Source organism: Typopeltis vanoorti, chromosome 9, assembly GCF_054136105.1.
Source record: "Typopeltis vanoorti isolate ZY-2024b chromosome 9, IOZ_Tvanoo_1.0, whole genome shotgun sequence".
In the NCBI taxonomy this organism is placed as follows: domain Eukaryota; kingdom Metazoa; phylum Arthropoda; class Arachnida; order Uropygi; family Thelyphonidae; genus Typopeltis; species Typopeltis vanoorti.
In genome coordinates, this window is record NC_143557.1 from 139,902,223 (window position 1) to 139,918,049 (window position 15,827).

General features: G+C 37.8%; 1 protein-coding gene across 1 annotated transcript in view; it reads right to left on the reverse strand.

Annotated features, from left to right (window-relative positions):
* LOC150103625 (annulin-like) overlaps positions 1-15,827 on the reverse strand; it is a 46,476-nt gene that overhangs the window by 21,180 nt on the left and 9,469 nt on the right. The window contains exons 2-3 of the mRNA XM_090397689.1: positions 393-617; positions 14-144 (exon numbers count right to left, since the gene is read on the reverse strand). Of these exons, the coding sequence (XP_090253815.1) occupies positions 14-144; positions 393-617 (356 nt within the window). The remainder of the gene's footprint in view (positions 1-13; positions 145-392; positions 618-15,827) is intronic.

The following is a 15,827-nucleotide window of genomic DNA, read 5'->3' on the forward strand; positions in this document are numbered from 1 at the left end:
GCCGTCAACTTACATTTAAAGTGATTGTTTTTTCGTCTGATGATTCTAGTTTGCAAGTCCAGCCATCAGAGGGCGCCACTTCATCGGCAGAAATAACGGGCAAAAATATCATAGTACCTTGAGCATAGGACGGCATAGGAGCATCTAATAAAGAAGTAAGGGATTGTATTAGTATGATTTCTGCTAATAAAGACATAAAATTAAAAATATTGAGAAAACGTAAGTGGAGGTGAATATTTTTTAGAGTATTCAAACATCGTAACTTTAATCTAAGAAAAGTATTATTTTTTTTTTACATAAAAAAAAATAATGATGCTAAGAAATATTCATTACAACTGAAAATTCACATCTCAGGTATTCCTGTCACAATGATGAATAACTGAATTCGGTACCTTCAAGAGTAAACACGAGGCACACAGCATCTCTATCGCGGTAATAGTTTCTGTTGAAAGTTACTTTGACTCGAAAAGGAGAACCCCTCCGAACTATTAGCGTGGGTGGAGTCTTCTGTACGGAGTCGTAGGCTGTAGTGTGGTGATTGATGGCGTTTTCACCCACACAAAAATTCACATTTTCAACAACCAACACGACATCGTCGACTGTGCTGCCATCTGGAGCTAGAAAATAAAATTTTATTTGGTTAGATGTTTGATATTTCGATCATTTCAAAATTTATTAGCTTGATTTTAAATGTTCGAAGGTTCTATATGTTTTCTCTAGGTGGAATAAAAAAAAAATCTAAATATATACATTTAAAGAAAGAACTTCTTGTATTCCTTATTTATCTTAAGATGTCGGGAGTTTATTAAGCAGAAGGTTGTCGTGCAAGAAAGAGATAAGACTTGAATTATCCAAACTGCTGACATCGTTCAAAACAAAATTAGGAATATTCTCTTCTAAAGGGGGAAAACAGGTATGTGATCCCACGTGCGGTGAAGAAGTGTTGGCAAATCCGCCTAGAGGAAGGTCCGTCCCCGCATTTGTTTATGAATTCCTTTCGATATAGGCCGCGACCTCTTTTAAGTGCGTGGATGGTTTAACGATCTTCCAGGCTGTTTATGACGAATGAAAAAACAACCCGTAAAACTAGGGAGAAGGTAATGATGCTAATTAACTTAATTATCAATAAAGGAAAAACTTTAGTCTTTTAACGTAAACAAGCGGCATTCCATATCCCCGCTGCTCTCATTACAAAATGTCACTCTTAGAAGCCGTCATTTTTTTTTTATTTTCTTTAATACAATACTTAATACTAATGCAATTTAAAATTGCCAAATGTGTTTAACCCAAGAACATACGCTCGTCCAGGTTATAATAATGTAACCTGGAAATACCATGCACAAAAATATTGACAAAAACAACACACAGTATAGGGGATGAAAGATCACACCCACACAGGGCCGGCTCGTGTATAGGCACTGCGGAACTGCAGCACCCCCAATTTTTCTCGAGATATATTTATTAATACTTGCTTGTAATATTTAATTTTATCATCACCAATCCTCTACAATTCTCTTATTTTGTATAAAAAATAATAAAAATCCATCTTGTAGCACTTAGGAGGGCGATGGACGCAAGTGTGTTTACCACAGTGTCATATTGCTACGCGTGCAAGCATATGCACATCATAGTGAGATGCGAGCTATTAGCGTAATGCGGCACTGTCCGTCGCGCAGTTCCACTGTTGTTTACATGCAGTTTGCGCCAGTAGTAGAGTGTTCGCAGTGCTTATCGTGTTTACTCCGTCTCTTTAAATATTTGGACATTACAATTAAAGACGTAACATTTGTTATAGTTTTTATTTTAGAACATTATTGGGGTTATGATAATGGATTTTATTTTTAAGTAATTTTGAATTATACCAAACTGTATAATTTATCGATAATAAACAATATTTTTTCATGTTTATTTTATTTTTTAAACTTTTACCATAATTTTGATATTTTATCCAAACACGTATACACTGGACTTACACACACACTGTATTTCGAAAGTTGCAGCACCCCCACTGTGTGGGTGTATGTGTGTGTGTGTGTGTGTGTGTGTGTATATATATATATATAGTGACTTTTTTTTAATGCTTACAGACTGGTTATCAGACTTCAGGAAAAAGTAGCATCCTGTAAGTATATAATTTTAAGTGATAAGATATTTAATACGGCATATTTAACGTTCGATGTAGTGTCCCTATATTTATTGGTGGTTGAAATGCGTATTAATTTATTTTTTAAAGAGATTAATGGCGTCGTGTTCCTCCCCAGCTTAGTGCACAGTACGGCATAACAGTTTGTATCCAGGCGAAATATAACGTTCTTAACATTATCAGAGCTAAGAATCTCTTTAAGAAGAAGACTTGAGATAGCTTAAATCTTCCATACTTCTGTAAAACGTGGTTTCCAGCTTAAGTTGCTGTCAATTTTCAGTCCTAAAGTAGGTTATCCGGAGAAATGATCAAGAGAAAGATGAGTACTGAGAGGTTCAGCAGGACAGAGGAAAAAGGATTAAAAAAAGGACATGGCTTGAAGATATAAGATCATGGATAAGATCACATTTACGTTTTCTGCCTCCATGCAGTTACAATTTAGATTACTTACAATTCCAGTTATGCAAGAATATACGGATTGGTGTTGCTAGCAGGTGTATTTCTGAGTTAAAAAATTATAAATTTTGTTTTTTCCTTACTTTCTAACGAAGTTAAGCCTAAATCACATGCAACATCTCTTCACCGTTCAGATTCTATACGAACGAGATCCACTCGCGGCACTGTATTTACATCCCTGACATGTTCCTACATCGGAAGCACGCTATCCTGGTTAGCGTCATAGATCAGCACCGCGTGTGTTACGTCATTTCTCATAATAATAAAAAACGCCATCGATAAGGCCTTGAGTAGTTGCCAACAGTAAGTGCGCCCTGTCGATGGCCTTGATTGTCCCAGCCCGGTTTATGAAGGAGGTCCGGATTCACAACGGCCTTGCCAATGTGTTTAGCGCTGGAATTGATGGAGTCAGGCTGTCCGAACGCAAAAACAGCTCGTGAAAAAACAGTTCTATACCAAATCAGTTTTTTTTTTAAACTTTATTCTTTTAGCCCAATTGGATTATTCCAGGAAAGAACGAATCGAGATTGAAAAGGTCGCTTTGGTAACAAATGCTGAGGATGTCTGAGCGATTTTCGTGCATGCCGGTTTTAACCAGTTAAAAAGTCAGTTGCAACATCCTTGAGGCCCACAATTAACCCGCTTTTTTATTAGGGCTTAGTGAACAGACAATAACGCTGTTGTGCAAATGAAGATCGTGTTACGGAAGAGAAGTAATTATAGGGCGTTTCCCATCTTTTCATAATCCTGAGGGGTTTGCGATGTGTTGCAGTATCGATTACTCCTACCGCTTGCGACGGTCCCTTAAGTCCATGCAGGCTAATTTCTCATTATTTAGACAGCCAAACGACGTGGGGAAAATAGAGGGGTGGTGGACTACATCGTGTGAGTCACTTGCCCTTAGTGTTTGACCTCCCTCGTAACCAACATTTTTGTCTTTCCCAGCTTTAACTAACCATGAAAAATATTCCCGGTCCGCGTGCATTTTTTTCCCCACCACGCGTCGAAGTAATTGCTTAAATGAAGTTAGTTTTCCTGCATCTTTGTTGTAGAAAGTCTTAAGTGGGACTTCCTCTTCATCCAAGCATTAGCTCCTTGTCATTTATTAGCCACCCTACTCGTCTAAATAGTTCTTAATTCGGTATTTATTAGTCCAATCGAATTCAATCTACGCATGTAGACTGGAATGTCCGATGAGTTGAAATATTTGAGATTCTTTTCGCGTATAAAAAACCGTATGAAGTTTTACTTGAAGCCTGTCCCTCCTCCCGTAGGTGGAAGTGACGTAATGGGAGAAACAGGTTCCTGTATCGATAGCTAAACCGGTGCTTTCCCAACTATACAGCACACAGTTTGGTTTTCAATTTGTCTGCATTTTTTTTCAACGGCTATTAAGTTTTTAGGACACCAATACTTATTAATGTAGTGTCGACAGAAGTACTTAATAAACAGAACTGTTAAGTATTTCTTTGGGTCTAGAGGATCTTGAAAAAATTACTAAGACACTGAGGCGCCGAAAAAGTTTGGAAACCTCTGAGCTAAGGGGTTAGATACCAACTAGCGCTTCCAAATATTTACCAACTTATTTCAGAGCTTTCTCTTTTGAAAAAAAAAAAAAAAAAACTCCTAGTCTTAAAAGAAATATGTACGTTAATAGCTTTTAAGGGAAAGTATGACAGCTGGTGTGGGCGATTTATAACCTCCCTCGATGAGTCCTTTGACTCTCTGGGGGTCTCAGATAATAATCGTTATAACCTCTGAATAAAACTTTGTTTCAAACTTAAGGTCCACTACAAAAGTGCTTCCAAAACTTCTGGATGTCAGGGCCCCTTTGGAAAAATTAAAATATTTCACGCCCCCCCTCGAAAAAATCGTAATATAGACATATATTACTATAATATTTATTGTATTTATATTCAATACAAAACATACACAGCGAATATTGCAATAATCAAATGCAAATATTACATACACACAGGGCAGCATTTTATGTACCTAATATCTAATTTGGATTATACAATGCCGTATTAGGGGAGGCCGATAAAAGTTCGAACCCTGGCGGCAAATACCCTTGGCGTGCCCCTGCATACACATTTCACATGCACATTATCTCATATAAGATAATGTTCTCTCCCCGCTTTCCATATAACGAAAAATTTCATCAGTTGAAATGCTATAACACCCGTTCAAAAGTTTATAGACCTCTATCGTATCACCCTTCTTTCTCCTGTTAACCAGACTGGTTAACAGGAAAAAGAGGATGATAGATTGCAAGTATGTTATCCACATACTTGCAATCTGTCCTCATAATCCCATAATCCGGATATAATCTTTGTAACTCTTCTTTGTACCCTTTCCACAGCTTGTTTATCCCCTTGGAACCAGGGAGACCAAATCTGAGCACAGTAATCCAAGTGTGGTCTTATCAAAGCCTTATAAAGAGGCAAAATTATTTCCTTTTCCTTAGATTTCAAGGTTCGCTTCAACATCGCAATTATCCTCTGAGTTGTATTTGCAACTTTGGCTATGTGACCTCTGAACTTTAAATTCCTATTCACAAATACACCAAGATCCCTTGCCGCTTCAGTTTCTTGTAGCATAACCCCGCTAATATAATATGCCGCTGGATCTGTAATCGCGCCAAAGTGCATAACTTTACACTTACTAACATTACGTTGACAATTCCTGAAAAGATATTCTAAATATTTATGTTGAGCTCACTGCATCAAAAGTCGTGTCGGTATACGGAATGTTCGAGGAGAAATTTCTCCACTTAAGTGACGGAGTGACATTAAGCATAAAACTTAAACTCAAGTCTTATTCTAGGTAGGTGTGTGTGAGAGTACGGTCATTTCGTGATTAGGCCTCCCGTAGCCACAACATTGTAACTAATCCAGTTACGTCAATTTAGTTTCGCAGGCGTTCTCGAAGTCTGTAAGCAGTTTTCGGCTGTGCGATGTCTTTCGCTGAAAAATTGCAACTAATTTTTTAAGTAGATGTTAGCGAGGAATACGCTGATGTCCACTTTCATTTATGCTTTTTGTAACGCACGAGCTATTGTTGAACATCGACGGCAATTTCCTGGTGTCACCGATCTGAAAGGAAAGCATTGATGTTCATCGACTTCTACAGGACATCGGCGAATTTGTGGTAGGATTCGATGTTAATCACCAAGTTCAAAATAACGTGTTCGAAGCGGTGTAAGGAGAAAGACAATTTGAGCAGCTGTTATAAGAAAATGAGCGATGCTCGTTATTAAAAAGTTGATGTTCGAACTTGAAGACGAAATCGAAACGTCCCCCACTTAAAAAACAGGATTTTAAATGAGATTATTCTCAGAACCTGAACAGCATGCGCAGTATTTGCATCACTTTTCAATCGTATAATGTCTCATGTTTTCTTCCCTGCAAATTTAAAATCAGAAGACACTTAAAACGATGTTAGTGACATCAAAATCCAATCGCGGGCCACACACTGATTTTTAAGCGCTTGGTCTCAACCAGCTCTCCTTGTTGTGATGCTTGCTTTTAGGTACATCGAAAACAAGGAAGTGGTTCAAATGCTGAATGAATGACGTCATGACAAGGATAATGACGTCATCCATTCAACACTTTGGCACTAAAACCTTTATGTGGGAGTAGGAGAATAAGAAAAATTACCTGTTTGTTAAGTAAAAAATATTTCAATAGTATTAATCATCGCTTACTTTGGAATATTAATCAAGGCAGGAGGATCTCCATTTAATCAAGATTTAGCTTCCATTAAGGTGAAGAAAATGGCGAATCGCCATCCAGGAAGATTCAGCTCGTCTTAGGATGGAAGAAAAAACGTGAAGAATTCAAAATGCAATCCCTTTTCTTTTCCTCAAATAGATAGTGGCAAAAATAGATTTTCTTTACAGTTGTTTTTCATTCTGATCGGTTTCATGTTCGAAGATGCTTGAGCAACATCCTGTCTCTTCCTGCAAATGCTCCGAGAACAGACTAATGCCAAGTGATGGTAAACATCAGCGAAGACGTGTCTCAAAATAAAAGGCCATTACGCTCACTGAGAATTACAAAAGAAATTCGCCAATTATTTCAAATAACGTCTTTTGCAGTGTTATACTGAAGGATTAAAGAAACGTTTGCTGATAAGCATTGACGAGGCACAGATGAGTATCTTGAGCTTTCACCGATTGCAAAGAAGTGTTTAGAGTTTTTAGAAAATTGACTTGCTAACGTCAAAATTCATGGAATGTGGCAAAAGCTTACGAAATACCGAACAAATTCACTTATCATTGCAACTGCCTTTTATAAAAGCAAATTAGGCTTGGGTTAAACCGAATAAAGCAGTGGATGGTTTGAAAACAACATTTAGAGTAAGGCAGAATATCCCATCGTTTTCTTTTCCTTCCTATTCATTCTTCTAATTGATTTTGTGACGAAACGGAGATTTGCAAGAGAAAGAAAACTAAGGATTAAAGTGATCTAAGAATTTTAGGGTATCCGAAGTTATCTCGAGAGCTTAACATGATTCAAATCTAACGAGGGCAGATGAACCCTTGTTCTTCGAGACTGTTATTAATCTAGTCGAGTTCCATCTCCGAAAAAAGTAAAATCATGAAAACAAGTGACAAAGACGAGTCTTTCTGTCATCGTTCTTCAAAGATATGCGAGAAAGAAATTCCGTCTCTGATACTGGCGAGCTTTGAAATAATGTTGGATTCGATATCCACTTAATTTGAATAATTTTGCATCGCCGAAGTGAAGCCTTTTGGCTCTCTTTTTCAGTAATTCTTGGTTCCCTTTGTAAAGGGGCCCCCTTTTTCGCAACTCGTACGGTAAAGCATAAGTACAGCATCACTTCAACCTGAGTATTTATTTACATCTGGGTCTGACTCCCACTGACGAGACCTAAACAAAGGTCGAAGCGGGTCTGGGTAGTGACCCATTGTCTGGATTCTGCACACAGCACGATGTCATCTGCATACAACATTGCCCAAGGCGCGTTTTCTCTCACCTCCTCCGTCACAATATTAAACAGAAACGGACTTAATGCTGACCCTTGATGCAAGCCAACGGTCACTGGAAAACTTTCCGTCTCTCCCAGGCAGGTTCGAACTCTTCTCTTCACATTTATGTACATCCCTCGCACCAACCCGACATATTTCTCCGGCACCTTCTTCTCCCTCAGACACCTCCAGACTTCTTGCCTTGGCACTCTATCATATGCTTTCTCCAGATCAATAAATACCCGATGTAGCTCCCGTTGCTTCTCTCGAAATTTTTCCATCATCTGCCGTAACTCAAAGATTGCATCTGTCGTCGATCGACCAGACATGAAGCCAAATTGCTCCTTTGCAATCTCCACCTCCTTCCGCAGTCTTCCACGTACTAGGCCGAATGATTTCCATTATAAATTATTTTATGCCAGAATAAGGCAGGAAATTTTTTTACAGAAAATTTTGTAAATAATTTATATATTTTCCTCCTCCCTGTATTATTTCATTATAGTGTGCTGTGTTCCTTTGCTGATTTGTCTGTTTCACAGGGAGGGAAAAAAGTCGAATTTAAAAAAGGTCAAAAATCCTTGTGCCTCCGTAATACGCCCGGATAACTTAGCATCAAATGAGAAGTCTTTACAAGAGTGGTTTGCTTCCAGTAGCATGCGTTGTTCTTCTAACAGCACTATACAAGTATTCTGCACGCATATCCTCCCCTATTTTGCGTTTCTCTTATTAGCCAAAATATAAGATGAGCTAGCATTATTATAAAGGGTTGCATTTAGAGCACAGTGCGAGGTTATCGGATCATTTTAAACATATTTTCTTTCAGAATTGCTACATTTCATAGTCGCAGCTGAAGGGAAGATCTACTCAAACAGTTTATGTTAGCAAGTTCGGATGGAGATAACAGTTTTATTGTATAAAACAATATAAAGCGTGACACCTACTCGCCTTTCGCCATCATAAAAAAACGACAGAAGATTTATGTATGAAGATTCTACCCAAAAGATTAGAACCCACTATTGCCGTCGTACAGTACTATCCACTTCGTGGGTACGCTCAGGGTTTTATAATTCGGAGACTTCTTCTGCTTCAGAGACCTGGGTTGCAATTAAAGCAGGTTGATGAGCTTACACCCAGCGATGGAAATTTAAATTTTATGGTTCCCATTTTTGTTACTTGATGTAACATCCATTTACGAGCTTCTGTAATTCACTCGCATCAACGTCACCACGTTTACTTTTCAGTTAAAAAAGACCTAGATCCGAATTCGTCGAAAACACGAAGTACATTTAAGGAATTTAAATGAAATTGGTTTTTTTTTTGTGTGATAGAGTGTGGGTTTACCTTTCAAACAGGCGGCAGCAGTATTGTGCCTGTAAACCACTGACCAGATTTACTCATTCTACGCGTTTGACAATCAACAAGAGCGAGCCAAGAATGCTTCACTGACAAAGTTAACTTGAGTTGTACTCGGATCAAAAAGAAAATCCAGATGATCGAGACTATGCGTAGCTCTTACGTCACTTCTATCTTTGCCCAGATAACAGGAATATTACAAATCAGAGAAGTCTGTCGCCCTTTATCATTAGATTTGTCCTCAAGGCAGAACATGATCCATGACATTATTCTCGGCAATATAATGAGTTTATCCCGGAAATAATGACTCAGTTTTGAACAATTGCATGCAGATGAAAGAGAATGCAATCACTCGCTCGGGATAAGAAATATCCCAGCACTGCTAACTCAACGCTCGGCACAGTCTTCTCTAGCTGTTCAAGGCCAGCAACGAAAAAAAAATAATAATAAAAAGGTGGAGAGAAGTTGGGCTACGTTGCAACCACATTCCTCTCTTAGCTCGAGTATTGGCAACACAGTAATAGGATCGCCCACCAATACTTTGATCGTAGCGCCATCTGGTATTCCAAGTGGGCCAAGGGTTTACTAGAATTAAGACGAATGGGCGCATGCATGACGTCACTTCCTCTTCTGATTCAATCCGAAGAACATGCTTCGGTCTTGACGGAGGAAAAAAGATAAATTAAATCATCAGCGAAATTACTGCGTACTTCGTATCCTCTTGGCTAATTCTCGTGTTTCTAAGAGCCAGGGTCAAGTAATGGGTTTTCGTTCCACAGTTGACAACATCCTGACACGTTACGTCATTGATTACCACAGTGACTTACGGACGTTAGTTTTTTTTTTTCGGTGTTATTATGCAATTGAGGCCATGAATGGTTATCATTAATACTCCTCCCAAGTTCATTAACCCCTAAACAAGGCGTGAAATGAAGAAATGATTCCCGAAAATGAGGGGAGTTGGTTTTTGCAAATTGAAGAAATTGGCAGTCGTGAGAGAACGAATGATTAATGCGTTTGGTTTCCAAAGAAAAACGCAACATTCAGCTGATTTAAATTATTTTTAATATATTTAGGATTCGTCTTATATTAAAAATTTCGATCCCTTAATTTTCTTGATAGAAATTCTATGTAATGATTCACGTTCAACTTGTAAAAAGCCTGCTCTTCGCTGGAAGTATTCTAACATTTCGTTTATCGAAGCAGACAAACAAATCTGTCATCTTCTGTCCCAGTTACAATCGCGTGTTGCTTCTCGTTAGCAGGTTACCACTGGGTACTGAATGAACGAGGATGGGCAGGCAATTTGGGATTTTGCCAGCCAAACTGTACCCTCTATTAGCTTAAACCACAACTACGCATGATGGTACAACCTAAGCGTATTTTTGAATCGATGTTTAATAATGGAAAAGATTGTTTTAACCATCGGAATAATTTTTACAATAATGAATACATAATGTCATACCCAACTAAAACAAATACAGCTTGTATCAATTTAAAATAGTACGTCATCATTCTTTATTAATTAATATTTAGTAGCATGTCTTAATGCATTCCTTTAAAAAATTACTCCTGAAAAAGAAAATTTGTGCAATGCAAGGTATTGATCACTTAGGTCATAGGTGGCCAATAGCAGGCCCGTAGCGTGATTTTGTGTGGCCCGCAGCAGGATAAAAACTATATTAAATTATATGTATTATTAATTTAGCTGTTAGTTTCGACTGCAGAATTTCTGATTGATATACTATTTATATTCATTATTTCTGATGATGGAAACAATTTATATTCTCAACACGGAATCAAAATTGCTTTAAAAGATTGCCCAATTTGTAAAACGCTGTTCTATGAAAATGGCACGTGCATTTCGGGAAGATAAAATTGCCAGTGAGTTTGAAAGTGTCCCACTATCAAAACAATCTGTAAAAAAAAAAGAGTCGAGGAAATAGGTTCTCACATATTAAATAAATTCAAAAGTGTTTTACAGATTCAGCTTACTTCTCTTTGGCTCAGGATGAATCAACTGACATAAGAGATCCAGCTCAACTTCCAATTTTCATTCGAATCGTTTCCAAAGACTTTGTTATTAATGAAGAGCAACTAGCATTACTAATGCTAGTAGCTCTTCTTTATTCAATGACTCACATGTTGCATTAGAGTCATTGCATAACACAGTCAAAAGGTCAAGACATTTATGATGCAGTTAGGAAGGTTGTAAATGGTACTGGCGACATCGACAATCTCATAGCTGTTGTGACAGATGGAGCCAAATCAATACGTGGTACTCAAACTGGCTTAGTTGGCTTACTAAGGAAGGCTGGAATCAATTGCACTGCATTATACATCAGGAGGCTCTGTGTGGTAAAATTCTGGAGATAGAGGATGCTATGAAAACTGTAATGAAGTGTGTGAATCTGATTAAGGGCGGAGATCGGGCCTTGACACACCGCAAGTTTCTTTCTTTTCTCACAGAAATGGAGGTAGAATATGACGATTTAATGTTGTACACAGAAGTACGTTGACTAAGCAGAAGGAACTGTTTGAAACGGTTTATTGCTTTGAGAAAGGAAATAAAACAGTTTTTAGAAGAACACGAGAAGACAAACAAAGAACTAATCACAAAACTATGATATCCTCATTTTAACAGCTTACTCGCCTTTCTAACAGACATCACACACACCACATGAATGAACTCAACGTAAAGTTACAGGGACATAACCAAACAATCTCAGATTTAGTTGGACCCCTAGATGGGTTCATAAGTCGACTGAAGGCTTTTAAAAATTCATCCTTGTCAGAGGAAACTTGGGACATTTCCCTTCCTGAAGGGAGTTGATGGAGGGGAGCCATTACGTTGACTTCAAGTTTTGTGTGCCAGTGTTAGACCAACTTTTGGAGCAATTCAGTAAGCGATTTTCCGACTTCAGTGAAATGCGGTGACATTATTTAACAACCCAATGAAATGCGACATTTCAGAGCAGCACAGCATGACACTATTCAATTGGAGTTGTGTGACCTTCAAAGTGACTCCTTTTTCCAGTCAAGGGTGGAGATAGGCATTGACTTTTTGGAAACTGGTACCAAGGGGAAAATATCCTGCATTGAGTGATTTCAGCTTGAGAATATGTTTGGAAGCACATCCATACGTGAATGCACTTTCTCAACTATGAGGGAGGTTAAATCGTCACGAAGAAGCCGACTGACTGATGACCACCTTCGGCATTTGTTACGAATATCGTCATCATCGCTGAAAATCGACTTTGATGAACTTGTTGCCGCACATGAACGCCCACGGTGTTCTCATTAAGTTGTGTTGCATGTAAAAACAACCAGAAACACGTAGTTAAATTTAATTTAACTTATATTTAAACCAATCAAGTATTTTATATTGTTCTCCCAGTAGTAAAATGATTTAACAAATATAGAATTCGATACAACTAACTATTGCCTAGAAAAATGCAGACTTTATTTTTATTTAAGTTCTGTCTAAACGTGTGCTGCCCGTGACGCTACCACTCATCACAGAATGAAGTTGGCCACGCCTGACTTAGATGAATAAGACGGCCGTAAATCAACCCTTAAATTTGTTTCGTAATGCATCTATCCATCACTGGAAAACAGGTCCTTAATACATGAAGTGGATTTCTTTTATGAGGTAATCATCATCAAATTCCTGCTATGTACCCTCAAGGGGTGTACAGGATATGATTGTACTACATGAAAAACTTACATCATTATTAATTTCCTATCTACAATTTTCCTCCAAATCAGTCTGTTACTTGTCAAGACTCCAACATTATCAGATCTTATATTTCTATCATCTAAGGCACTTTGTACCGTATCAATCCACTTATAACTTGGTCTTCCTCTGGGTCATTTCGCTGTCAACCTGGCAGAGAACACTTGTTTTGCTGATCTTTCCTCGCCCATTCTGTTTAAGTGACCATACCATCTGAGATTAGCTCTGCTAACGCATTCCTGGATGCTGACAATGTCAAGTTCGTTCCTAATATCCTCGTTTTTAATATGATATTGCCATTGATGCATCTGTTCACGCTTCTAATCTTTCTCAGGACTCTCAGGTCAAGTGTTTTACTTCTGACCCAGCTCTCAGATCCATAAGTTAAAACTGGTTTGAACACTGTCTTGTATACAGCTAATTTAGTGTTCCGACTAATTTCTCTCTTATTCCATATGAATTTATTCAATTACTTCCCACCATACCAGCTTTGCTGATTCTGTTGTCTATTTCTATATTTAATTTACCATCTTCAGTAAAAATCGTGCCTAAGTAGCTGAAATGTTTTACTTGTTCCACGGGTTCCCCGTTCACAACACAGTTGACATTTTCAACGATTATGCCTATTTTCATTGTCTTTGTATTGCTGACCTTAATACCATATCTATTACAACAGTTATTCAATTTAGTCAGGGAATCTTGCAGACTTGGAGTGGATTTATTTAGAAGTATAACATCGTCCGCTTAAAGCAAGAGCTGATTATTTATGAGGTAATTGGACTTAAAAAATGTAGTAGCTTTTGGTATATAATTTACGTCAGCTGTTGAAGATGAATCTATGATATAAGATGTGCGAAAATCTACATGCTTTCGCTATGCTAAGAAAATTAGTTTTAAAAAAAAAAAAAAATGGGCACTGAACTCTGCTGTTGGTATTGTTGAATATTAAAGATGTCTGAATTTTAACCATTTTTTATTTTATCATCTTTGTTATATCCTTTATTTATCCAAATTAAGATTAATTATAATGCAAATATCTCATAGATCACATTCTTGTATTATTTCACTGTTTTTTTTTTTTTTTTTTTTTAATAAAAATCTGCACGGCCTACTACTTCCATAGCATCTCCTTTCAATTATTAATTTAAATCTCGTTTGGAAACATTCCAAAAGATGACGTCACTCATTTTCTGCGACTGTGGAACGTTAGTGTGGGCCACAGAGATTACTTGAATGAAATCAATTGCCTCAAGTACTCTTTAGACGCTTAGAAACTTGGGCGAGGAGACTTATGCAATGGGATGGTGAGAGACAGAAATCACAACCCTGGCGCAGGCTCGCCACCGAGTGACCTCCTCCGAAGAATGTACCGAGGCCACTTTGAGAGGAAGTCGGCGACCTCCAAACACCCTTCAGAACCACATTAAAACGCACACACCTCTTCTCTCGGTTCTTGTTCGATCCCCCCCCTCCCCAAGTAAAGATCTCTTGGAAAGTGTGGCAGCGAAGTGTCACCATCATCCCTCTCGATAACCAGACCAACAGGTTTATTAAATGCAGACGACTTTTTTTAAACTGACGCCTAAAATGCATGCAGTGTGACCAACCTCCGAAGCGCCAAGTAGGTTAGACATAAGTGGTTCAACCGCAGCCCATGTTTGTAGAATTATGACGTCACACTTGGTTGATACGAAGGCAGCAGCTGCTTGAGTATCAACCTCACAAACACTTACAAAAGGAAATCGCACACGCGGAACAAATAAGATTTAACAGGATTTGACACACAGGTGAAAACATGCAGACAACGCTTAAAATTCTCTACACATTTACACCAACTTGTACTCTATGAGAGTTTGAATTCTTCTAATCAAACCTTTATGGATTTAGGAAATTAAAAAAAGCCATTGTATGTACAAAACGAGATGGTTTTGTTATAATTGTGTGAGAAATAACTCGCACTCGAGTTGCTTTGTCAATTAAAGTTTGGATTTTAAGTGTATAAATTCAAAAATTAAATTGAACACGAAGCAAATTGTTCGACATCTATTGATGGAATATTATCTCGCTAAGTTATTTGTTAAGAAGGAATAAAGATTGGAGGTCATCATCATGCGTATCAAGGATTTAGGCCTAGCATGACCTGTTCCGGCCTTAGAAGTCATCGTTTAAGAGGACGTCCTGGTTTTCTTCGTTTCTTTTGTGATCAAATAGGGTATACTTTGCAGTTTTTCTCATAAACTTCATTTCTGCTGTTGTTAATCTTTGTTTGTGTTTTATTGTCCGACATCTATTGATGGAATATTATCTCGCTAAGTTATTTGTTAAGAAGGAATAAAGATTGGAGGTAGACAGATATTTCCAATCAGATACGCAGGTGACAAGGCATTACTATCAAACACTGAAGCAGGATTACAACATCTGTTGAACAGATTACCGGAATCCTGTATTATGGAATGAAAATTAACATCAGAAAAACAAAGGTGATTAAAATAGCAAGGAAAGAGGCAAATATCAGAATAAATGGGGAAAAATTGAATCCAGTAAAGACATTTAAATATCTAGGAAGTGTGATTAACAGTGATGGAAGATGTAAAAGGGACATAAAAGCAAGAATAGCGATGGGAAGAGATGCCTTTAATAGAAAATGGAATTTATTCAGAAGTAAAATGGACAGAAACCTAAAGAAAAGACTAATAAAATGTTATGTGTGGAGTGTTGCCCTCTATTCAGTCGAAACTTGGACATTGAAAAAAGAATAAATTAAGATTTTGGAAAGCTTTGAGATGTGGATTTGGAGAAGTATGAAAATCATCAAATGGACAGATAAAATAACTAATGAAGAGGTTTTAAAAAGAGTAGAAGAAGAAAGAAGTCTGTTAAGGAGGATAAAAAGAAGCAAGGGAAACTGGATCGGACATATTCTGAGAGGGAATGGAAACATCAGAGATGCCATCGAAGGAAAAATAGACGGAAAAAGACCCAGAGGAAGAGTAAGGGAAACGATGCTAGATGACATGCTGAATGGAGACACAACCTTGAAAGAGAAGGCTCAGAACAGAAGAGAGTGGAAGGAAAGTTTTTGCTGCTAAGAGAAGAACCTGCTCAATTGCAGAATACTCAAGAAGTTATTTGTCAAACTTATTTAA